The sequence below is a fragment of the Bidens hawaiensis genome, unplaced genomic scaffold (assembly GCF_021521415.1).
Source record: "Bidens hawaiensis isolate Kalapana, Puna unplaced genomic scaffold, B.hawaiensis_p1.1 tig00005567_1, whole genome shotgun sequence".
NCBI lineage: Eukaryota > Viridiplantae > Streptophyta > Magnoliopsida > Asterales > Asteraceae > Bidens > Bidens hawaiensis.
In genome coordinates this window covers 897,808-923,022 of record NW_027491360.1, presented here as the reverse complement: position 1 = coordinate 923,022, position 25,215 = coordinate 897,808, and the positions used below count along the sequence as shown (strand labels likewise).

General features: G+C 33.8%; 3 protein-coding genes across 4 annotated transcripts in view; 1 reads left to right on the top strand and 2 right to left on the bottom strand.

The window, feature by feature from the left end:
- Positions 1–3,339: 3,339 nt before the first annotated feature.
- LOC143630141 (putative glutathione S-transferase) overlaps positions 3,340–25,215 on the bottom strand; it is a 94,909-nt gene continuing 73,033 nt past the window's right edge. Inside the window, exons 1-2 of one of the 2 annotated variants that reach the window (XM_077099227.1) lie at positions 4,441–4,859; positions 3,340–3,842 (exon numbers count right to left, since the gene is read on the bottom strand). In XM_077099227.1, the coding sequence (XP_076955342.1) occupies positions 3,501–3,842; positions 4,441–4,752 (654 nt within the window). In that variant the 5' untranslated portion in view covers positions 4,753–4,859 and the 3' untranslated portion in view covers positions 3,340–3,500. Of the gene's footprint in view, positions 3,843–4,440; positions 4,860–25,215 lie in introns of those variants that run through there. The other variant, XM_077099228.1, reaches the window with a different exon arrangement.
- The window catches only part of LOC143630135 (uncharacterized), a 34,728-nt gene continuing 22,557 nt past the window's right edge, over positions 13,045–25,215 (bottom strand). Inside the window, exons 4-8 of the mRNA XM_077099218.1 lie at positions 21,894–21,983; positions 21,695–21,811; positions 14,448–14,510; positions 14,260–14,358; positions 13,045–13,275 (exon numbers count right to left, since the gene is read on the bottom strand). Of these exons, the coding sequence (XP_076955333.1) occupies positions 13,183–13,275; positions 14,260–14,358; positions 14,448–14,510; positions 21,695–21,811 (372 nt within the window). The 5' untranslated portion in view covers positions 21,894–21,983 and the 3' untranslated portion in view covers positions 13,045–13,182. The remainder of the gene's footprint in view (positions 13,276–14,259; positions 14,359–14,447; positions 14,511–21,694; positions 21,812–21,893; positions 21,984–25,215) is intronic.
- Positions 16,359–20,055, top strand: LOC143630109 (uncharacterized). The gene is made up of 6 exons (XM_077099200.1): positions 16,359–16,376; positions 18,546–18,950; positions 19,021–19,291; positions 19,341–19,528; positions 19,596–19,663; positions 19,757–20,055. The coding sequence occupies exons 1-6, from the start codon at positions 16,359–16,361 to the stop codon at positions 19,803–19,805; spliced, it is 999 nt and encodes a 332-aa protein (XP_076955315.1). The 3' UTR covers positions 19,806–20,055.

Genomic DNA, 25,215 nt, shown 5'->3' with positions numbered 1-25,215 from the left:
AAAATAAAAAAAATTATGTCATTGTGTCTTATGTTTATCATTGTGTCTCTCTATTTATCATTGTGTTTTTTTTTTTCAAAATTGATGAAATCTGAAAATTATTATAGTGAAATAACACCGTTGTGTAATTCTAATATGTGAATATAATGATAAAATAACAACAATATCTAGTACATAAAAGTGTAAAACACAATAATTAATGCATATTACACAATAACATAAAACACAATGTCGAATACATATTACACAAGGATCTAAAACGTAAAATACAATGGTAGTTACATAATACACAATGGACTGAACATAATACACAATGAACGTAATACACAATGACTAAAACAAAATGATGAGTAGAAAGGCACAATAACGAACAAAAGATAACATGATAAGCCTAAAGACACAATTAAGAACAAAAGACACAATGACGTACGCTTTGTTTTAAATTTTATCTTTAAGTGTAACGATTGAAAATCACAATGACCATAACCTATAACAATGTAGAAAACTCAATTAAAAAAATACAATGACAAACCAATAACACAATGTATACAAACCCACTACTTTTTTATACATTGATATGGTACTCATATTAAAGATAAAAAAATCGCTTGTTATTTTGGTGATTTTTAACAAAAAAAATTGTCGTATAAAAATGTTATGAACGTTTTAAAATGATAAGGGAATTGACATGTGCATTGCATGTGGAGAGAGAATATCAATAGTATGGACTATTCCATATATGCCATTTTCATCATTTTTTTATCTCAAATTAAAAACAATCATTAAAATCTAAGATCAATGGACTAGATTACTTTTCACACTTCTCATTTTTTATTTACTTTGTATGTTACCTAACCCTTCTATTTTTTTTGAACGATCAATAAAAAAACTTCATTAACTCTTCAAGAAAGGCGCTAGAAGCAAGCAAAGTATAACCGCCAAACAACGAAACAATACCCAAACAAAAAACTACAAGCAAGCTAGCACACTAACCCCAAGACCCCACCCGGAACCCACACCAATCCTCCCAAGAGAGACCCCCTATCCAGCCTCTATTTTTTATCCAAATAAAACCCATCACTTTGACCTCCTCCACCAAGTTCAAAACTCCTCCTCTTCCAAAGACACCATGGTAGCAACCAAAAAAATAGCTTGTAATATTTTTGCTCGATCCTTCGGAAGTGACGACTGTTTGTGTAGGTCCACCACATCACGATAACTAAACAAGTATATGGATGGTAGCTTAAACCATTGCGCAATCACACTCCACATGGCTTGAGCAATACCACAATAAACGAGCACGTGTTCCTCTACCTCCCCACAAATCAGGCAAAGATCCGTTCTCACCGGAATGTTATGTTTCGCCAAAGCATCAAAGGTTGGGAGACAGTGGAGTACCGCCCTCCTAGCCACAAAGGCGACCTTCTTAGGGACCAATATGTTCCCGTCAGAAAGAGGGTGGAATCTCATTCAAATTGGATATAATTTTCTTTTTGATCTCTTTGACTGAGAATTGTGCATAGTCACCCAAAGTACATGAGACCTCATCTTCTCCTTGTGACAAAATTACCCCTTCAAACATTTTTAAAAGATGTATCAGATCTTCAATTTCGTTTGCTCCTGACAAATTTCTCACCCATTCCTAATGACCATAGATCCAACCATTGAGCATGAAAAGACGGCCTGCGACCGAACAACTTTTGGCTTTCTCCAAACGGAAAAGTCTTGGAAATCGAACACTCAGAGGCATTGATCCAATCCAAACATCTAACCAAAACCAAGTTTTTGCTCCATTCTTTACCAGATTCCGAGAAGACAAACACAAGTATGTCCCGACCTCCTTTAAACCCGAGATTATTTTTGCAATCTGACTCCAAGGACCCGTACTCGATAACTTACCGAGTTTAACCTAACCCTTCTGTTATACGTCAAATAATAATACGTTTATATTTGTAGAATTTTCGAATTCTCAATTAGTTTTTCTTTTGTGGTTGGTGTCAAAGTTTATGATTGGAGTCAAAGTCTCTTTCGGGTCGTTATAAAAATCTTAATACCAGTGTCAAAACCTTTTAGGGTGCGATCAAGATTTCAGCGTACATATAGTACCAAAATTAAAAATACTCATGGGATGCAACCAACCAGGGGCGTATCCGAGATTTTTAATACCTCGACCGAGTCGAAATAAAAAGGCCCGCAAGCCTTAACAAATAATGAAATATACAAATTAATTTTTATAAATGACGATTAATGTTAAAACAATAAACATAAAAAATATATAGTATTAATGTAATACCCCAATTTTCGAAACCCTAAAATTGAATGCTTATATGATTTGTTAATACACAACTTATGAGAATTAATATAGTTAATGTAATATAAACTTAATTTTTTGAACTTGTTTAAAGAATTTGGAATGTTGTTGAAATAAAAGTTATTAAGTTTTATAAATGTAATATAACAAAAGCAAAACTAAAAGGACTAAATATGTAAATAGTATATTTAATTACGAAATAAAGATGAAGGGTCATTTCTGTCATTTCTTCAAACTTGAGTCATCACCTTTAAATGACAATAGTAAGTTTTTAGGTTCCCGGCAAAAGTTTTCCGGTGATTCCGGCAGGTTTTAAACATCAAAACTAACGACCAAATCGCCAATGGACGATGCCTATTAACTCGGGATCCTTTAGCGGAAAAGATATATACGTATATATAAAAGCTTTGGCCCCCAAAAATAACGTTCCCCGACTGGAGGTGCGGCTCGCACACCCTCCGGGCCACCCTTGCAACCAACCCCCAACGCATGTTTATCCAACTTCTTAGATATTGCAAATGCCAAAACACTTTACTATAAGTAACGAAAGTTTACTTGGTGAAGACATGCGTGTCTATTTTTTTTTTTTTTGAAATATCAACAAAAAACTTCAATAACACTTCAAGCAAGCCGCTAGAAGTAAGCAAAGTACAACCGACCAAAAAAGAATACAGCCGACAAACAACGAAAACAGCACCCAAGCAACAATTACAAGCAAGCTAGCACACTACCCCCAAGACCCCATTACACCCGAAACGCACACCCTCCCAAGAGAGACCCCCCTATTCGGCCTCTATTTTTTATCCAAAGATAACCGAACACTTTAACCTCCTCCACCAAGTTCGAAAGATGAATCAGGATCCCGAAATGGACTAGCCTGTTTCTCCTCTTCCAAAGACACCAAGTGGCAACAAAACACATACATGTGTATATACATATATAATATCAAATTGACTTAATTTATTCTATCATTAATATTCATAGCGCTTTTAGTAAATATTTTATATCAAATTTCTAACATAAAACAACATTTTATTAATTATAAAAGCAAAATCATGCATATCGGCTTCAACAAAATGTCAAAACATCGAAAAGGTTTCTTGTAACATTACATGCTACATAATACAAAGCAGACCAGCATCTAAGAGCTGCTTATTCAAACACCAAACTTTATTGTCAAAAGAAAACTTTACGCGTTACCAAACTGCATCTTGAAGAAAGCAACCAGAATTTCTCTTGGAGGTAAACCATCCTTGACAACTTGACAGTTAATATAGTTACCACCCCATTCAATTAGTTTTGGGAACTTGTCTTTGATCACCAGCTTTATTCCTAATGCTTCTTCAGCTGCTCCGACCCAGTATGCTATAAAAGTAGCAGCAATATCAACCAGGTTGATGTCATCACCTCCAAAAAACGTCTTACCTTTGATATTCAATTCGTTTTCTAAAAATTGCAGCTGCTCATGAGCTTCTGCAACCACTTGCTCCTGTCCATGGCTGCCAATGGCCTTGAATAATGCAGGAATGCACTGAACATGCCATACAATTAATGTCAAATAAGTTCTGGTTATATACGCCGTTTTAAATGTTCTTCATTTGAACCAGTCGAAACCAAGTCAATTAACACTATTCAAGTGTTCCTCACACAAACCGGTCGGTTATTGGTCTGCTCGGTGAACCAGTTAAACTGGACAATATGGTGGTTGGACTAGATTTTCAATTATTTATTTATTTTTAAATCTCATATTTTCGAGGCCTTGTATTTTGTATTGTTTTTTTCTTCGACACGTAAAAAAATAATAATAGAAAAAAGATATTTAAGTTTATTGTCTTATTAAAATGCAAACTCAAACCAAAAGATAAAATATTTTAATATTTTGTTGTAAATAACTAAATATATATACTTTTATTCTTAATATTATTTATATATTTATAAATTATAACGTTACCTGCTTTTAAATCTGGTCCAACAGTGAATCGTAAAGTGAAACAAGAGATTTCTTTTAAATCTAGTAGCCTAAAATAATCAAGTATTTATAGAAACAAAACATGACTTTTAAAAAACTTTAAAATATCTAGAAAAAGATCAATTGTTCAGATAAAATGAAATCATTAAAAAACCAATACCTTATCATCAATGAACTTGGCCCAAAATCGTGCCTGAGCCTTCTCGTAAGGATCCTTAGGCAAAAGCGGAACCCCTTTCCAGGCGTCATCCATGTACTCAATGATCACAAGCGACTCCGAGATCGGTTTTCCATTGTGCACGAGCACAGGGATCTTTTTATGGACAGGATTGTATTTGAGAAGATCAGCACTCTTGTTTCCTAGATCTTCTACGGCGAATTCGTAGTCGATTTTCTTGATATTCAAAGCAATCTTCGCTCTACAAACGAACGGACTTCCATCAATTCCGTACAACTTCACCTCGTCGGCCATTTTTGGATTCAGCCGTTATTACCTAATTTAACTAGAGATTTAGTTTTGGGGATGGTTTGAGTACAACCATGGACGATTTATATAAAGGTTGGAGTTGGCTTGGTCGCCACTTGTTATTATATATTATCTGTGGTGTAGTTAACTAATTTAGAGAGCTACTTTGAATTGGCAGCTTAAAAGTTTAAAATATGAACAACAGCGCATGATGACAAGCGGTGGCAAAGAGTCAGCATCTTTGTAACGAAATACTCCGAATTTACTTATCAGTTTCATATTTAGCTTAACGATGAAGGGTTTGAATAGTGTAATTTATAGTTTAATGGCATTAGAAGTAATTACCAATAGTATTTTGTTTTAGGAACGGCAACTTTTTTCGGTGTGTTAGGCTGCCATACTCTAATTTGAAGGGTTTGTTGCCTCACTCGGATCTAATTATGTTGTCTTAATTCTTAACTGGTTTCATATTGGCTTACCAATAGTATTTTAGGTGATGGTGATGGTGAAAAAATATAATTAGTTTTCAAATAGACTGATTATTGTATAATTTTCTTGAAGTACAAAAACAATAGTATTGTTTATCTAATTTTCTTTTAGCCTATGTAATATGTAATACTTAATATGTTATTAGGGTTTATTTGTATATAGGTTAATGATTCGAAATAAGTTTTTTAAGGTTTTCCGTGTGTATATAAAGAACAGGTTTTTATGGCAACAAATGTCGCAGCTAAACAAGTGTCATCAGTAATACTCATAATTGTAACCGCTAAAGGTACTACCGATGACAAGTCGCCGCTATTGTTCCGCAACTGATTCCTCGCTGCTAAAGACCAAATCTTCGCTATTAATGGATTGATGTTGACGCTATTGCCTATGCCTATGCCGGAGATGTTACTGAAAAGTTTACGGGAGACTGACAAGATCTAGATTTCTTACGTAAATTTAGCCAAAGACAGAGTTAATTACAAAAAAATCAAACGCATGAACATTTATATAAATTCTGATGAACGCAAAATCCACATGAACATATTTGCATAAATTTAATCAACAAATACATATAATTAACGAATACAAATTTACATTAAAAGTTTTAAAATCTGCAGGCTGTGGCCGATTGCATGTAGGTGGTGCGGTGGTGGTGGCCAGGTTGATCAGTTCTTCATGTACGACATAGAAAACATGAATATTATGATACATCTATGACTAAAACATACATGTCGTAGCAGAAAGAAAAGCCACGGCTGATGCGAATGATCCAGACAACATGATAGTTTGCTTTGTCGAGTTCTCCTTTAAGTATATTAGTGTTGGGGATTAAGGTTCTTAAGAAACCGAATAATATATAAAGAGAGAGGGGGGGACAAATTTAGTTGTGGGGTTTAGGGTTGTCTTGTGATGTTTATTTGTCTCCCCGTATATTTATATACACCCAAGGGGAAACCTTTGATTAGCAAGAGAGGGTAATTTGATCCATCAACAATTACGTAGCTAATTTAATAGTAAGGTAGAATTAATTAATTATGATATATTATTATATAAATGATAATGATGCGGTCATGTGTGTGTGTGTATATATATATATATATATATATATATATATATATATGGGATGATTCAAGAGAAAAATGATATTATTGTAAGAAATATAAGAAATGAATATGGACCACTAGTTTTGTTTTAAGTTTTAAATGTTTAAATCTAAATAAAGAAACTATTAATTATTCTCTTTCTTCAATTAATATAACTAATAAACCATAATATTTATTTATTTAATTAATATAACTAATTAAATTATTTTAATTACAAAATATTAAGAACTCGTTTATTTTTATAACTTACTTTTTGTTTCTTGAATTTTTATCCTACACAAGTATAATTTATTCATACATTAAAATTTCTTTTTATCCAAAACTAATTTCTTCCAACTCAATATATTAATATCCATCAACACATACTTACATTATGATGAATAATACCGAAAAACAATTTTACATGTGTTTGAATTAGATATCAACAAAAAACATAGAACCTACACAAAAGCGTATAATCTACACTTGTTCTAACAATAAGACAACATATAACCTTCACACGAAAAACATTTAACCTACACACAAAATTCATCATCAATAAAATACACATGCACACGAAAACATATAATCTACACACAAAAAACATTTGACCTACACACGAAAATTTTATCACACACATATACTATTTATTATACATTACTTTCTTTTCAAAACCAATTTCTTCAAATTTAACATATCAATATCCATCAACACGTAGTCACATTGTGATGAATAATACAAAAAACTATCTTACACATGGTTGCATTAAATGCCAATAAAAAATATACAACCTATACAAAACATATAACCTACACTTGTTCTAAGAATAAGAAAACATATAGCTTACATACAAAAAACATATGACTTACGTATGTGTAGGATATGTGTATCTTTGTGTAGTTTATATAATTGTTGATGTCGAATTACATATGTAAATTATATGCTTTTGTATGTTGTACGTTTTTATTGCTCAAAACAAGTGTAGGCCATATAACTTTGTGTAGGTTGTATATTTATTGAACTTATATATATGCTAATATATTGAGTGGAAATTATTTTTTCAATATAAAGAAATAGTATTGTATGAATAAATTGTATTTATGTTGAATAAAATGAAGAATGTGTAAATAAAAAATAAAACTAAAGTAGTGTTTTTATCTTTTTAATTATTATAGTTAAATTAGTTAGATATATTAATTTGAGATAATTATTTTGGTTATATTAGTTGTATTAATTGGAGAGAGAGTGTGCATTTATTGTTGCATTAACATCTTTTTAATTTATTTTTAAATATTTAAAACATAAAATAAAACTAGAGGTTCATATTCATTTCTCTCATTAAACATATATATATATATGTAGGATAAGTATCATTACAGAACTCTTAAATTATTTAATAACTTGAATGAACCTTTGAAAACTAACGTTTTTTATAAAAAATTTATATTTCATTGTTATTTGTGTGTAGTTTTATCATATTTTATATCTACATTTACGATTACAATTTTGAAAATTAATTTTTATACATATTTATGTTTTTTTAACACATATGTAAATTTGTTAGTGCTATATTCTTACAGTTGCAGGTGTCCACACGTGGGGCGGAGGTGGTGGCGTGATGGCTAGCTGCTGATGTACTTCTGATTTTGAAGGTGGCGGCTGGCTGAAGATATGAAGTTTGATGGATGTTGGAGGTGGTAGTTGTGGGGGTATGGTGTTAATTTGTTGAAGTTTGATGTAGATATGTTAGAGAAGGATAAGATGAGGATGAGAGGGTTGTAGCCGTTCAGATCTAATCTTTATCAGCAGTCATGAGCACCTATCGATGCAGCACACGAATCAAGCCAATAGCGGCGATGCCGTTGGCGACGCCAGGGAACAACAATGCAGTGAGTAATAACAGCGACAATGTTGGCTGGTGTGGCGGCTAAAGAGCGAATTTCTTGGAGTGATATCAATGGTTTGTCTTCATTGTAAACATCTAGTAAGGGGGTGTTTAGGATTGCTTATTTTCATCATCTTATAACTTTTAGAAAAAGTTATAAGCTTTTTTGGTATTAAGAATGTTTGTGAGTGTGCAAGTCAATTAATTATAATATTGTAATTTACTGACTTATGAGGAAAAGTTATAAAGAGATTAAATATGGAATCCCAAACACCCCTGATATATCATGTAATTCGGTTCACTTGGAATAAGATAGACTTCCGCTACAAACAAGCTTTACCATACCCGCATCTTATGTAATTTCTGCTAGTATATCGTCAAATTGTTAAATGTTATAAAATCTCAATGTGTTGTTTTGTTTTAAAACTATTGTCATGCCACCTAAGCCGACCTTTATCTAACGATTTCTGCCTAGAACTGTGGTAGCCATATTTTCATTTGTTCCTATCTACAGCTTTTTTTTGTCTAGATCCATAACATGACCAAATCCAGATTGTATTCGAGGCTTATGTTCCTTAAATATAATGTCTAAAGAAATTAAATAAATTAATCATATATTAATTTCGCTTTCGGAGTTCGTTGAACTACCCTCTAATTTATTATATTTGATATTTGTCGGTACACCGATTTACAAATATATGCAAGTGCTTTTTAACGATTATATATAATTTTGGACATTATGACTATTAAAGAAACAATTTATGGCCATCAACGTAAGGAAGAGAAAATGATTTCGGTGGCTACGTATGTGCATACGCATTCTAGATCATGAGACTTTCTCCAGTTAATAATTGAAATTTATCGTTAATTTGGGACCGATTATATATATATATATATAGAGAGAGAGAGAGAGAAAATGGTTCAAATAAAAATAAGAAGTTTCCTAATAATGGTAAGAACCAACAAAATTTTGACATTTGGCATTACAAACGATGGTGAAAAAACAATTCTAGGAAACTATGTCGGTTATAGTGATGAAAGAGTAATTCTAGGAAATTATGTCGGTTTTTGGTAATTTTAAATCTCAACTATTGATTAGCATGATCCAATGGCTATGATTTATTCCTAGTCTTTCTAGGAAACTACTTCTTTTTAGTATAGCCCTATATATATATATATATATATATATATATATAGGGGTATGTTAAAATAAAAAGAGATAGTTTCCTATGAATACTAAGAATAAATAATAGCCATTGGATCATGTTAATCAATGTTGAGATTTAAAATCACTAATAACCGACATAGTTTTCTAGAATTACTCTTTAATCATTATAACCGACATAGTTTCCTAGAATTATTCTTTCATCATCATTTGTAACGCCAAATGCCAAAAATTGATTGGTTCTTATCATTCATAGGAAACTCCTTATTCCTATTTGAACCCTATATATATATATATATATATATATATATATGGGAGGGTTATCCTAAAAATAAGTAGTTTCCTATGAAGACTAAGAATAAATCATAACCATTTGATCATTTTAATCAATGGTTGAGATTTAAAATTACCAATAACCGACAGAGTTTCCTAAAATTAATCTTTCATCATTATAACCGACATAGTTTCCTAGAATTGTTCTTTCACGACAATTTGTAATAACAAATGTCAAAATTTTATTGGTTCTTACAATTCCTATATATATATATATATATATATATATATATATATATATATATATATATATAAAAGGGTTCAAATAAAAATAAAAAGTTTCCTAAGAATGGTAAGAACCAATAGAATTTTGACATTTGTCATTAAAACCTATGGTGAAAGAATAATTCTAGGAAACTATGTCAGTTATAATGCTGAAAGAGTATTTCTAAGAAACTATGACGGTTTTTTGTAATTTTAAATCTCAACAATTGATTTATATGATCCAATGGCTATGATTTATTCTTATTCTTCCTAAGAACCTAATAAATCATAGCCATTGGATCATATCAATCAATGGTTGAGATTTAAAATTACCAAAAAACGTCATAGTTTCTTAGAATTACTCTTTCACCACTATAACCGACATAGTTTCCTAGAATTATTCTTTCATCATAGGTTTTAATGACAAATGTCAAAATTCTATTGGTTCTTACCATTCCTAGGAAACAACTTCTTTTTATTTGAACCATTTTCTATATATATATATATATATATATATATTTATATATATATATATATGATTGATTTCTTTTGAGAACCACTTTGAGTTTTAAGAACTCGAAAGAACTCAACGTAACAAATTTTTTTTTCGAATTTTTTTACACATGTGTAATACGTAAGTGTAAGTGATGTACAAAAAATTACGGTATTTTTTTACATACCGAATCGACTTTTTACACATGTGTAACTAACGTTTAAACTTGTGTAATTATCAAAAATACTTATTCTCTCTCCTGCTTCATTTTTTAATTAAATTTAATCTCAGCCACATATTTCATATCATTTAATTAAATGTATGGTTCAAAATTGAGTTCTTAAAACTCACTATGGTTCTCAAAATAACCCTCCCATATATATATATATATATATATATATATAAATATAACAATTTCAAAGATTTTGGTGCATCATGGTTTGTGCATGTGCTTATGAAGTTGTACAAGATGCTATTGGACCGCTGGTTATTTTGTCTCATGTCTCTCTTTATACGTGTGGATACTTTCTTATATCATTGAATCACTCCACCTCCATCCATGCCGTCCTTCAGCTTTCGGACCTAACTAACGACATCACGCTAAATCGATCAGGTCCTTCACGACCACTAATAAATCGATTACTTTTAATGCTTGGAGATGGAAAGTTGTGCCGATGGTGTAAATTGGCCCAAGCAGTCTGATGACCGAATGTTGCCGAAGGAGGCAAAAGTGTTGTTTTGGCTTGATGCATGATTTTCGTAACTTTATTGTTGTTTGTATTGGTGTTCGTGATCGATTTTGATAGTTAATTTGACGATAATTTTTACATCCTCATTTAGTTTGGAAATTATGGTTCTTAGCTTCACTTTATTATTAATTAAGTAGCAACTGATGATTGGTACTTTTTATGTTTATTATCATGTAAGTAGTTGATATATCTACATCAATGAGCTTTGGTAATAATAGAAATTTGGGTTCGACATCAAAGAGGATCTAGTTTATACTATTGAAGTAGAAACTGATTTGGGATGGTTCACGAATTAGTTTGAAATCGTTGGCCAGGAACCGATGTACGTACTTTTGTATGCAAATTATGTAGGTTATGTGTATGATGTATCCATTTATGATTGTATGCGCATTATTTTATCTTATGTATGTATCTATGTTATGTATGTATGTATGTATGTATGTATTCCCATCATGTAACTATAAGTCATTGTCTAGTCCAAAGTTAACGAAATAACCTAGTTGCAAGTTGTGGATGTAGATCCCTGTTGGGACCGAACCACGTTAAAATACATGTGTTGTTTATATTTCGGTTACCGTGTGTTTATCTTTTGTGTGTGTGTGTTGTTTCGCTTTCGCACGCCGGTTTGTTTGAACCAAGTGTTATCAAAGCTTTTGCTCGTTTAACACACGGTTCGTTGCATGGAAAAAGATTCCCATGAAGGTTTTGGTTTTCAGTTCGAAGAATTAACGTCGCCTCTGAATTGTGGTGGATTTTTGTGAGAAAAGAAACAACTATTCTTTGGAGATATATGTAGTTCTTATTATTAAGAAAATAATACGTATATTTTTTCTTTGGGGATTTCTCGCATGCAAACAAAAGAGAAAGAAAGGAAAAAAAAGGCAAAGTTTAATTTTTCTTTTTGGGTCTTGCTGCAGCCATGATTAGGTCAAAGGGAGCATGTACACTTTTTACCGAAATGTCATTTAACCAAGATTAAAACCTATGTAAGTGGCCCTTTCTCTTTATTTTCTTAGGCCAGTGATTGGGCAATTAAAGGGATTTATTGGCTCTTCTCTTTTAGCAAGATGTTGGGCCATTAGCTAGTTGTTGGGCCAAGGTGCAAGGTTGGTAGGCTGGTTTTATTTTCTACTTGCTAGTATCATCACGGGCCATGTTTTGGGTTTTGAAATTTTTTCAAGTTTGAGTTTTGACTGTTTGTGGAACCTGGTTATGCAAAAATTTAGATTTCAAGTTTAAATTTGTATGCAGGAGATAATCCGAGGTAACTGTTTATAAATTATATACATTTAATTGATTTAGCGTTAAAGTGTCCAGTTTAGTCGTCGTCAAGTTTAAGCTCAGGCCGTTGTTGTGTATGCTCATTGTTTTCAGTTTGTTCTTGTTTGTTATAGTTATAAATTAAGACCGGATGATTGTGTTCAGAATGTTTTTGATGGTTATGTACTTTTTGTTAATTAATTTGTCAAAAGGAACTTGAATGTTGTACTGATTATGGAGGAACGTTTAAAAATTAATCAAGAAGTTAGAATATTTTGAAAATGAAAGCTAGGAGGAGATTACTCATGTTTGACTAGTACCGTTGATATTGGGGTTATGGGGAGTTGGAGACCATAGTATGTGGCATGATGGATGCTTTATTAAACACCACTACTAGAAAATAGTCCTTTAATGATGCGCGTCATTAAAGGGGTAGACGACTCGTGTCAAGGAAGGCCATGTCATAAAAAAACAATGACGCAAATTTGTGTGTCATCTTTTTATGACATGCATTTATGACAAGCATTATTGACATCTTTTTTTCGACACACGTTTGAGTGTCATGGTTTCAAGTATTATAAAATAGAATGTTTTTGACAGATTTATAATTTCAACATTAAATAATGGCAATTAGTGTCTCATAATAAAACTAAAATTCATATATAGCAAAATAATCCATTTCATATAATATTTCAACATACTAACAAACATTCAAAAGTCGACCATTATTCACAATATTTCAAAGTTTAACATTTAATTAACATCGATACGAACATTCACCGGTAAATAAAGGATGCCACAAAAGTCGACCATTCTTCACGAATTCCATCAATATCAGCATCCGTGTATTCATTATTCCCTCCTCCAACCTGAGAAAAAATTTAGATTAGTTAAACCTAAAGTTCAAATGATTTAAAGATTTATTTATCAGATCCGTTTGACTTTTAACAGTCAAAGCTTCTTTTTTGACCATTAAACTACAGTTTTGACCCGTTAGTCAAATTTGCAGTCAAATCCACAAAAAAAATTTGAGGTCAAACCATTTCATTCTGAATAACTAACTGGTTCACACCAGGGTATATGGGTAAATTTGTCTGTTTGCACTAGTTGTAAGCTAAAAATTTTACAAATAATAATAATAATAATAATAATAATAATAATAATAATAAAATAATTAAGTACCATCTTCAACAGATATGATTCACTTCCTATTTTGTTTCTAAACTGCTTCTGAACATAATACCTTTCTCCCTACTAACTCATCATTAGTTAAATCAGATAAATATCCTACTTAAAGTATCATCTAGCCATTCAAAAAATTAACAAATAACTAATAATAATAATAATAATAATAATAATAATAATAACAACAACAACATTTAACTATCATCTTCAACAGATACCTTTCTCCCTACTAAACAGATCATTAATTAAATCAGAATTCAATTATTATTATTAGTAAATCATGAATATCAACAACTAATCATTCACAAACATCATCAGCTCTATCACTACTGTAACATCTAATTTCATATTTCATTACATCTCATACATAAGTATATATAATCCAGTAATTCCTTCGAACCTCTTAATTCTAAAACCGGGTTGCTAACTTTGAATTTCCAAGTTAATTAATTCCTTAAAGTTCCATCACTGTATCATAATTGGTGACATGAATAAGTAGATATAATATCAGTCAGTTGCCCTGCATCATCCACTCTAAATTTTCACAAGCCCACCGTTTAAAACTTTTGGTTCGGTTTGGTCAACAAAAGTTAAAGCCCGTTTATAATCGGTTAATAAATTTACTAAACTGATACAATAATGAAAATATAAAAAGTTGCTGTACTTACATTGTCATTGAGCAGTATTTTAATTCCTTCATCAACTATCTCTTTCATGAACTTTAACATAAAGTAGCCACATTCGGTGCTTCCCGGCTGACATGGACACTACATAAATACATTACAAATAGTCATCGTGACATAGATTCATATAATGGGGTTAAAACTACTATTTCAATATGGAATAAAATGCTCACCCTAGCGTTGACCCAATTGAGTTTTACCCCGATCCACTTTGTGTACCGTACAAGTTCATTGCGCTACACAAATGTTAAGAAATATATCAAATACTAAAGCATACTGTTTCCATAATTTGTAAACTTACCCATCGATAATCTGCTGCAACTGCAAATTAACAGTTCCTGGCCTTAGAGAATCAAGGTAATAGCAAGTTATTGTTTTCATGTGTAGTACGGCCAGCACCCAATGATTTCTAAAAAAACAAAAACCAAATTTAGTCAAACAAATAATAAAACTAGTAAAACTTGGATTTCGATTTGGATGGTTTTGATAATTAGACCCGGGATTGTAGGGAATCAAGATGATGTCATTGTCCTTTCGGTTAAGCAACCGATTTGCAATCCTTCGACTTGAATCATCAATATTTTTGAACTTTGATTTACGTTCACGTGGCGAGGCTGTAGTCGGGCTCACAAAACAAATTCCATGATTTCTTTTTGACCCATTTTTGATTTGCTCAAACAAGTGTCTGATAAGATACAAAAACTAAACTGAGTGAATAAATTGTGTTTTACGAACAATTATTTAAAATAAAATTTTAAGCACTTACATCATATAAGTTATAATGACAAAACCGCTAATCTCCTGCAATGTAAAAACTTTTTCAAAATCATCCGCAAATAGGCATACACGACTCTCGTACCCAAAGAGATCATCTTCACACCGCAATTTTATATACTCAACCTTTGAAAATTTTGCATCTGCCATCATTGCAATCATTTTCAAAATACCACTTTTCTCAATTCTTATCCTCGTATTCCTCCGTGCTCTCGTCATCTTTTTCACCTTTTCATTCTCCTTTTCTTTTCCTTTCTCTTTTTTGTTTTCCATTATCTCGTCATCCTTTTTTCTTTTCTTTATCTTTTCCTTTCCAGTCTCTCGTTTTCTTGGCTGATCCTTTTCTTTTCCATCTTCTTGTTTTGTTGGCTGTTCATCGTCTTTTCCATTCTCATCATCAAGTTCTCTTAGTCGTTTTACATTTTTTCCCATTGGTACTTTTGGGACCACTTTTTCCTACAAAAAGAAAATTGATTCAGCATTTTATTAAGAAAACCGAATTGGTTTGATTGACCAAGGAACTCATGAATTTATTAGTCCAAATTCACAATCAGGTTCAGTCCTTAAATCCATGTAACAATATCATATTTTTCTTTATAGTTGATGCTTAGCGAACAGCTCATCCTTTAAATAAAAACCACCAATTGTACTTACCAAGTTAGAGCATCGAATAACTAAATGTCTTGGCCAACTTAGTATGAAGCCAATCGCATCTTTGACCTTGTCAATGAACTCTTCTTCAATTGGAACCGGTAGTAAAGCGTCTCCTTGTAGACATATTTGCATAATGACTTCAATGTTCTCACCTATTATGTGAAGGTAAAAAGTAAGATCCAAATTTCTTAAAAACTAGGTGTTTCCCCACGCGCGTTGCGCGGGGAACTTGCAAAGTTAAATCCAAAACTCCATTTCTTAAAGAACAATAGCAGAACAAAAGTCTGTGTGCGCCTTAGGTCTATGTATCAACAACAAAATACAATTTGCTAGCTAAGTTCTTACCATAAACTAATTATAGTTGCCTAAGAAATACAACCTGCAGTAACACTCGTTACAAAGTGTAATGTAATCAAGGAAATGTAATGCAATCAAGTTAATGAATCCTGCAGTGTGGTTTGGCCCATTAAGTTGGAAAAAATGAACCTAACCCTCCAAATTTCACCCCTGCAAATCTACATCAATATATTTTAAATCTTTTACTTTCCTCCTTTTCATTTAAAAGAAGATAACGAACATATATACAACTACAATTTAATACCAGCAAGATTCTTTGTGCGTTTGGGTAAACTAATTATGATTCTTTGCTTAAAAAGATGAGTTACGTAACTAAGGTAAGAAGCAAATTACCAAATTTGCATATCTTAAAGCCACTCATAGCTAATACTAATACATTAAGGACATCAATTAATTAAGAATAATACTCTCTGTACCTAAATTACAGTGACCTTTTGCAACAACAAATCATCATTAGCCAAAAACTCTGCTACAAAAACTAAATAACATCATGTGCATATAACCGAACAGTAAACAAAACCGGGGAATCTGATTTTAAATTAGACAATTTCGAACCGTAATTTGGCTTCCTCTTTTAAGTCTTTACTTGTGTCGAAACCCATGGCTGGTTGCGCAAACAGCGTGTGCAGAAGCCTCACAAAAATTAGCCCGTCGATCGTCGGAAGACATGAACTCTAATTGATGAAATTGCAAAAGGAAATCAAAAGGCTGAATCGCCGGAAGAGATGAGCTTCCATCTTAATTCATCTTCTGATTCTTTTATTTCTCACCTCTTTTTACTTCTATCAATCATCGGTGCCGACACACACGCTATTCTCTGGAGCAAGTAGAAAGCAAAAATAAAGAAACCACTGTATCTTGGCGTGAGGTTTCAATGTTGAAGCAGCCTTTAAGTTTTGTTCCTCTTTTCTTTGTTTAAGCTGTTCAAGGTATAAGGTTAGGTTTTGATTGTAAGTAGTTTAAATTATTTTATAATTATAATGCAACTACTAATATTGAACCAGAACACGAACTCCCAATTGTTCTGGTTCATGTTCGTGCACACATATTCTTCTTATTCTGATTCTGTACACACTCGGATCAGTTTACTGACTTGTTAGCTTGTTATTGTACTTTTCGATTGCATCTTTAAGATTTATTGTGTGTTTTTCCATTGTTTTGTTGTTATTGAAATTGGGTTGCCAATAATTATCATATTCAGCTGTAGATCTTGACTGTAGCTCGAATTAGGGGTGTGCACTGTTCGGTTTGTGTCGGTTCTGAACTAAATTCAAACCTTTTTGGATCTTTGAAAACCGTTCGGTTTCGATTTTTTCGGCTTTTTGCAATTTTAGCTTGAAAACTTTAGGCCGAAAAAAAGTTAACTGAAACTAATGAATTTAGATGTAAATAGTTCTGTTATATATTCATTATTATTATTCATTTGGCAAAAAAATATTTTACTTACATATTTATTAAGTTCTTATAAATTAAAAAAATAAAAATTTAGAATTTCAGTTTGGTTCGGTTGAAGTTTTTTCCATTCTCTTTGGTTTTTTGTTTTGTTCAGGTAAGATTTTTTTGAATGTTGGTTTCGTTTCAGTTCAGTTCGAATTCAATTTTTTATTTCATTTCGGTTTCGAATTTTCGGTTTTCTACGGTTTTTAGTTTTGTTTCAGCTCTATTTTTTTGGTTGTTGGTTTCGTTTCAGATTTAGTTTTAAGTTTTTCATTACTTTTGGGTTTGGTTTCAGTTTGTTCAATTTGTTTTAATTTCGTTTTAGTTAAATAGTTTTACTTGTATTAGTCGGTCACAAACAATTTCTGGCTACATAATATGCTTGACCCTGTTTTGACCCGTATTGAGTGTCGGTTCGGCTTTAGTTTTTTTTTTTTAGGTTTGGTTCGGTTGAAGTTTTTTCCATTCTCTTTGGTTTTTTGTTTTGTTCAGGTAACAGTCCTTGGTGTTGACTGAGTTAGTTACAGTTAGGGGTTTAAACGAGCCAAGCCCGAGCTCGACTAGGCGTAACAGGTAGGCTCGTTTTGACTTACGAGGGCTCGAGCTCGTGAGTTGGTTTTTAAAGCTCAGGCTTGGCTTGTTTAGTATATATTAATTAATTTATATACGTTTTCGGCTATTTTTATATATTTTGAGAAAAACTTTATACGAGCCTAAGCTTGGGTCGAGCTCGTATAGTATCTTACACGAGCCTAAGATTGGGCCGCGCTCGTGTAGTACCTTAAACGAGCCAAAGCTCGGCTCTAGGTTGGCTGTGCAGTGTAAAATTAATAGATGCCTAAAAGAGGAAAAACTTAGAAATGCACAAGGCTCGAGCTCGTGTTCGATAACTAAGCGAACTATATATGGCCCGGGCTTGAAAAAGCCCGGCTCGCTTCGAGCTTTTTATCGATTCGAGCTTGAGTAGCTCGCTAGAAGCTCGGCTAGTTTGCACCCTCGTTACAGTTTACTCGAGTTAGTTAGATCTCTAACTAACACACTTGTATTAGTTAGCCCTATGCGCGAGTAATACAAGTCAACTGCAACTAACTCAGTCAACACTAATATATTGCCTTCTTTTCCCAATTCTCAAATTTGCTGTCTTGATACAGATATCTGGTGAATCATCGAATGTGAGGAAAGCACTTTTCCAATTATCAGCTCCTCTACATGATAACCCGTCACGCTCGCAGCACTTGCTTTCTTCTTCAACACATAATGTTCACCCATCCGGTGGTTCTCTTATGGGTCCACCTGGAGGTGCACCATATATGGGTCTACCCCACCTGGTTGGTGCCTATGGTGGGTACAAGGGTGAAGGTGGTAAATTTAGGCAAAAGCATGAACTAAATTTAGGTAAATTTAGTTCAAAAGCAGAGGCAGATGATTGCATAATATCTATTTCAGCCAAAGAGGTAAATTTAGGCAAAAGCATGAATATTATTTAAAGTAAATCATTATGATTGTGATCTTTTTTGTATTCAGGTGTTTGATGACCCGTTTTCTCCCGCTATTGAGGCTGCATTACGCCTGCAACCGCGGTCCAGTGAGAAAATTGAAAGAGATTCGGGTCTTATTTCATATACCACTCGATTACTTGAACCGACTTCTCAGATTGGATGTCTTATTGGGAAAGGTGGAGCAATAATAAGTGAAATGAGGAGAATTAGCAAGGCTAATATACGGATTATTTCAAAAGAAAACCTTCCAAAAGTTGCTGAGGATGATGATGAGATGGTACAGGTAAGCATAATGCATAAGCATACAAATATGTACTTGTGTTGTCGTGTAATTACGACAATAACGCTTGAGGGCCAGTCTATTTGAAAGAGAAGGGGCAATGCCGACTTTTGTTCCGGTTCTTCCTTATCTTCATGTGCCAAGCGATGTTCATGATGTTACAAAGTACGATAATACAGATTCTAGAGTTTTTGGACGAGGACATGATGATTTTCTAGCTAATAATGGGTACGGTAGCTATGGTGACTTGAAAGTAAATTTTCATGTTCTTTTATTTGTAAATTGTAATTATCAAAACAGAACATGTCATGTTTTCTTAGGGATGCGGTGGCGATGAGCCTTATGGAGCCTATGGTAGTTATTCTTCCGGACGCAGTGGTAGTTCTGGGTGGGTATTTGTATTTGTAACATGTCAAAATGGGACGGTTAGCCAAGCTGGCAGTTTACATATAGTTCACATTTGCATAACTGTTATTGGCAGGGGAACAAGGCATAACTCGGCTTCTAGGCGGAGGGATTATGATTATTGAAGTGGTGGCACAGGTTAGTTAAGGTTTACTTATATAGAGGTTTGAAGTGACTGGAATTTAATGTAAAGCTAAGTTTATGACAGTATGCGAAGTAAAACCTAGCCACATATGTTAAACCGGTTTCCTTTCCATTCCCTATAAAACAGCCAGCTGAAGCCTTTCCATTCCCTATGTTGTGATTTCATTTAGGGATGCACTCATATTCTAAGAAGCCAAACATGTGGCAGTTTAGTGGACAAAGAATACCAAAGCCTGGACGAGCTGAATTCCTAAGCCGACCAAAAATGATGGGAAGCATGTGGAATGATCCAAGAAATTTATTCCCCTCGTTTGACTCACCGGTCAAAGGAGCAGTTTTTTTTTTAAATTGAAACTTTTCTTGACAACTTGTTACATCCAAAATACTCGTATTGTTATTCGCAGCCCCAATGTCAAAATGTGTTAGGTCGGTCATGGGTTAAAATGATTATTTTTGTACGGGTTGTGTTAGTTGAATTGACCCAATACAGTTAATTTTTTTTATGTACTAATAATGAGTGTGTTAAGCATATTCCAGAGAATGGGTTTTATAAACAAACCCAAAAACAAAACATTAGATGTAGCAACGTACAATCTTGGTATAAAACATGGAGTGTTTTTTTTTTATTCCGAATATCTCGGATTTTAAATTTGGTTAATTACGTTTAGCAATGTATTTTCTTAATTACGTCTGCAGACTGATTTTGTTTAAATTTTGTCTCCTTTTTTTTTACAAATTGATTACAAAAAAAAAACTTTCATTGCAATTTATTATGAATTGGTACATCCGTTTATTATTTATGAATTGGTACATCAGTTTATTATTAGTAAATTAGTTTAAACAATACGTAGCCGCTGCGAAACTAATATTAGTGTAATTTTACTAATGAAGATGTCAGTAACCAAGGAGCCGCTACTGACTAAATCACAAATGTGTTCCCGCCGCAACGCGCAGACACTCTTACTAGTGTGAAAATATGAATATAAAGCGGTAATATAAAGTTAATATTTTTTGTAATACCCGAGACACTATTATCCACAATGGATCTTTCATCAACTGCAAGATAACACGAATTGTCCTACAAATATATGATATTAGTTGCAAGGAATTATGATAAAACATAAATATATTATATTAAAAAGAAACCCTTGTACCCAAGACTACTTACAGGTTATTCTTGATCAAGTGGTTCGTTTTCAAACTCTTCATGGGCCCCCATTTGGCAACTTGCGGCTTCGGAAACACTATGTGTACCTTTTTTAAGTTTCTCTAGCTCATCTTCAAGTTTTTTGAACCGTTCATTGGTCTTCTTTTGCTCACTGTCCATGTACTGCTTCATAGTCTTGGATACAAAAAAATATCGGTCTTGTGTTACAAACTTGCCCATTCCGCGCACATGTCCACGTTGTTCCTTAGTACCCAGGGCCTCACTGAGCACATCATGTGTTCCACATGATTCATAATGTACCGACTGATGTCGCTCATCCTATAATTGGGATAAATTAAAATTTAAAGAGATATTTCCATACAAAAGAGTAAACGTTACCACATAAGATGTAATCTTTTTTTAAAGCCATTGTCATTGCTTTGATTGATTAATATTTCAACCGCATATTATGGCTATGCTCAAATCTGAGGTATTATTATTATTAATTATTATTATTGTTGTTGTTGTTGTTACTTACTGTATATTATGTCATTGCTTTGATTGATTAATATTTCAACCACATAAGATGTCCGACTAGCTATTAAGAGTGGGCCCTAATTTGTTTTATGTTAATTCTTTTATTAATTATTAATATTTAGGGCCCATGCCCGGGTTTGCCCGGACCTTGTTCTTCTACAATGACTAGACATGATATAAACTTACAATTTTATTAACAACCACTTGGACGTTTTCATCAAAATCTCCTGTTTTATTTTTTCTTGCTTCTTTCCACAGCGTTGCCCTATCAACCTCCTCTTCTTTCTTGCCGGTTTGTTGCATCTAAATTATCAAAATTACAAAAATAATTAACACGAATAAACAAATAAATACAAGTAAACTATTCGATTAATTTAATTCATACAATTTCAACAGTAAGTCCAGCGTATCCATTTCTGCTCAAATGATGGTTGTATTTATTTGGTGTGCGAACTTCGTTAGCTTTACTTTGATCCTGCATTAGAAACATTAAACTGTCATGTAGTTGCTGCACCAAGCTGTTATTACAGTTTCGTAACCCCGCACCAATCGAATTCACCTCAACTTGCAGACACACAACACTATTTAATAAGTTGTACGAGTAACATCAACCTGGTGCAACACTATTTAATAACCCGGCATCATTTTCCAAGCAAATAGCACTATAGTAGTCACTTATCAGCCCATTCAACACTCAAATTAAGTTTTTGTTATCTAATTATTTATATTTATATAGAGATAATTTAGCCAATTGGTCCAACAGAATACCCCCCCTTTTTATAAACAACGAATATATTAAAACCAAAAAGAGAAACTCCTAACCGGTAGCTAGGAGACGAAAGACATACAAACGGAAATAAATACATGTAACATCACGTGAATATCGGGTCAAAAATGCTAAATTTCCAAAGTCAAGGACCAATTCTGCCAAATTCCAAACTCCAGGGGCTTAAATGAAAAATCTGTCTTCTTGACCCATCGCGCTATGCGATGGATCAAGAGAGACCCCCATCGCGTATCGCGATGGAGTGTCTGACACGCAGTGACACGTGTGCCACGTGGCACACGGTGGCAACGTCTGCCGCCACGTGTCACCACGTGTCGCCATGTGGCGCGACGCCTGCCACGTGTCACCACGTGGCAGGTCTACCCTGTGATTCGGCAAGCCTACATCACGCTACGCGATGGGCTTGCCAAGGAACCCATCGCGTAGCGCGATGGGGTCCAATTTCAACCTATAAATAGAAGGCCACGAATTCAGATCCATCACATCTCAAAACACACATATTACTCTCTCTCTAACCTCTCTCTACACATTGGGAAGCGTGCCCTCGAACCACCTCGAAATGGTTGCCTCGATTCATCGTTTTCCGTGCCCAATACCTCGATAATCGTGCCACCTCCCGATGATGTTATAAGCAAGGAGACAATATTGGTGTGAAGTCCCGACGACCATCTCGAAGTACGTGTCGCGAAGTGTTGGTGTTCGATTCCTGTGTCCAAGCAAAGGATTGATCAAAGCGTGTGTTGATAAAGAAATAGAGTCGAAGTACTGCTCGAGTGAATAGGGTTTATTGAGCCGACAAAGGTAGGCATAATGCCCGAATAAAATAATAATAAAATATTATAAGGGCTTAATACCCCAAGTCAAAGTTATTCTCAATAAACAAAGAAATATATAACAAAGAAAATAAAGAAAAAGAAAAATGAAATATATATGTGAGTATATATATGTATATGATTATTCTTTGTTTTAAAATATATTACTTAGGTATAATGAGTATACTTAAATAATAAAGAAAGAAATACGTTTCTTAAAGAAGAAGAAACGTAGGGTTTTTATGAATAAACTAAAGGTTTATAAACATTACTTTTCAACTAAAGGTTTTAAAGTAAAAGAAATTATGAACTAAAGATTCATCGAGGTAAATAAGACTAAAGGTCTTAAGCCGGATTGTATATCCGACTAACAAAAGTTATACTCGTACTATAGGTGCGAGATAGCAAGAGAAAGACTCACGGACGGTGTTGGAAACCGATCCTATTGAAAAGGTGAATACGCCCCACTTTTATAAAGTTGTTTTCAAACAATCAAACGTGTTATGTGTAAAACTTTACATGAGGCTACGTGTCTCTAAAAACATTGTAAATAAGAGTATAAGCCTAGCCCTCAGGCTGTGGTTTACGTTTGTCTGGATCTTTACATATGTGGAACGCGGTGGGCACACCGCACCACGCTTGGTCACGACCTCCAGCCACGAAGGGCCGGACCTAAGTTACGTCCGAGTGAGACTGACCATGTGTATATTTATGGTACCTAAGTTATGTCGAAACGCTGCGATGTTTGGCTGAGGTAACATAGTGTAGAGACTCGAGTTTATGATGATTGTTTAACTTGATTATTCCTAAGCCAAGATGGGCCGAGGCTTACGTGGTCTCGAGGGGTGATTAAGTAAAGAAAATATTTTTGCGTCAACATATTCACCAGCATTCGTTGCTGACGTATTTTATAACATTTTGCAGGTAACCAAGAATAGAGCTTGACGGACGAAGGGCTCAAGAATCCGATGGCTCGGATAATTTTGTTTGAATATTAAAATATGGTGTTTTTGTAAAACACATAAACAAGTAAATACTAAACGAGACTTTCGTCTCGTATTTTTTTGTAATGTAAATATTTATAAGTTCAATCCTTATGTTTTATAAAAGTCTTCCGCTATAACCCGTAACTCTGATTTATATACAAATATAGTACCAACTGTCGATCACACTCCTAGGCCTAAGATGGGGGTGTGACAGGTTGGTATCTGAGCCATCGATCTTAACGAATTTGGTATCATAAAACAATACCCAAGCTTCGATCCAAGCATAGGAAATATTTACTTGTATAATTTAATAGGGATAAGGTTGGTTGGTAACCCTTTCTTTCCCTCTCCACATTCTAAACCACCCACCAAAGATGTCTTCGAGAAATTAATGGAATATTATGATAATGAAGCAAGAAGAGCAAGGAAGTATTACAAATTCCCAAAGGACATCATGAGTAAGGACTACTTTGAATCATTCTTCAATTCCAATGAGGGACATGACCAAAATCCCAACCCAAGTCCAATATACCATCTAGATAACACCCCACGTCAAGGATACCAAGCACCAAGGCATTCTAGCTACCATCCAACAAGGCTACCCATGTATCAACCATCCGAAATACCCACGTGTCATCCTACTGAGATCCCTACCTACCAACCGACTGAAGTTCCGCCATATTACCCATCCGGAGGTCAAACACATTTACCACCAAATCCGCACCCTTCGTATGCTTTCCTCTCTAGCTTACCAATCAAGGAGGAACCAAAATCTCCCTCATCCGACTGGATGCAATGCCACTTCGATCAACGAAGGTGGCATACCGGCACTTCAATCATGGATTATGCTAATTCTCACACCAACAAAGAAGGGCCATCTCACAAGCCCAAGATGAGAGTGACAATGCCATACGAGAAGATCCACATGCAGGCAATGACCAAAGAGGAACTAGAAGAAGAACCGGAAGAAGAAACCGACCCTGAGGAGGAATATCCTGACAATCCAAATGAAGTAACCACACCAAGGGAAGAACAACACTCAGCTCCAAGTTATGGTTCTATCGACCCGTATATGCAATTTCTTCATGAACTCAAGGGTAAGGCATCATCAAGTTTTCCACC

What these genes read in the sequence shown, in the direction of transcription:
- LOC143630109 (XM_077099200.1), top strand. An exon ending in GGTACAGGTAAGCATAATGC is followed by an intron (nt 19,292 to 19,340) that starts ATAAGCATACAA and finishes TACGACAATAAC; the next exon opens with GCTTGAGGGCCAGTCTATTT. An exon ending in GTAGCTATGGTGACTTGAAA is followed by an intron (nt 19,529 to 19,595) that starts GTAAATTTTCAT and finishes ATGTTTTCTTAG; the next exon opens with GGATGCGGTGGCGATGAGCC.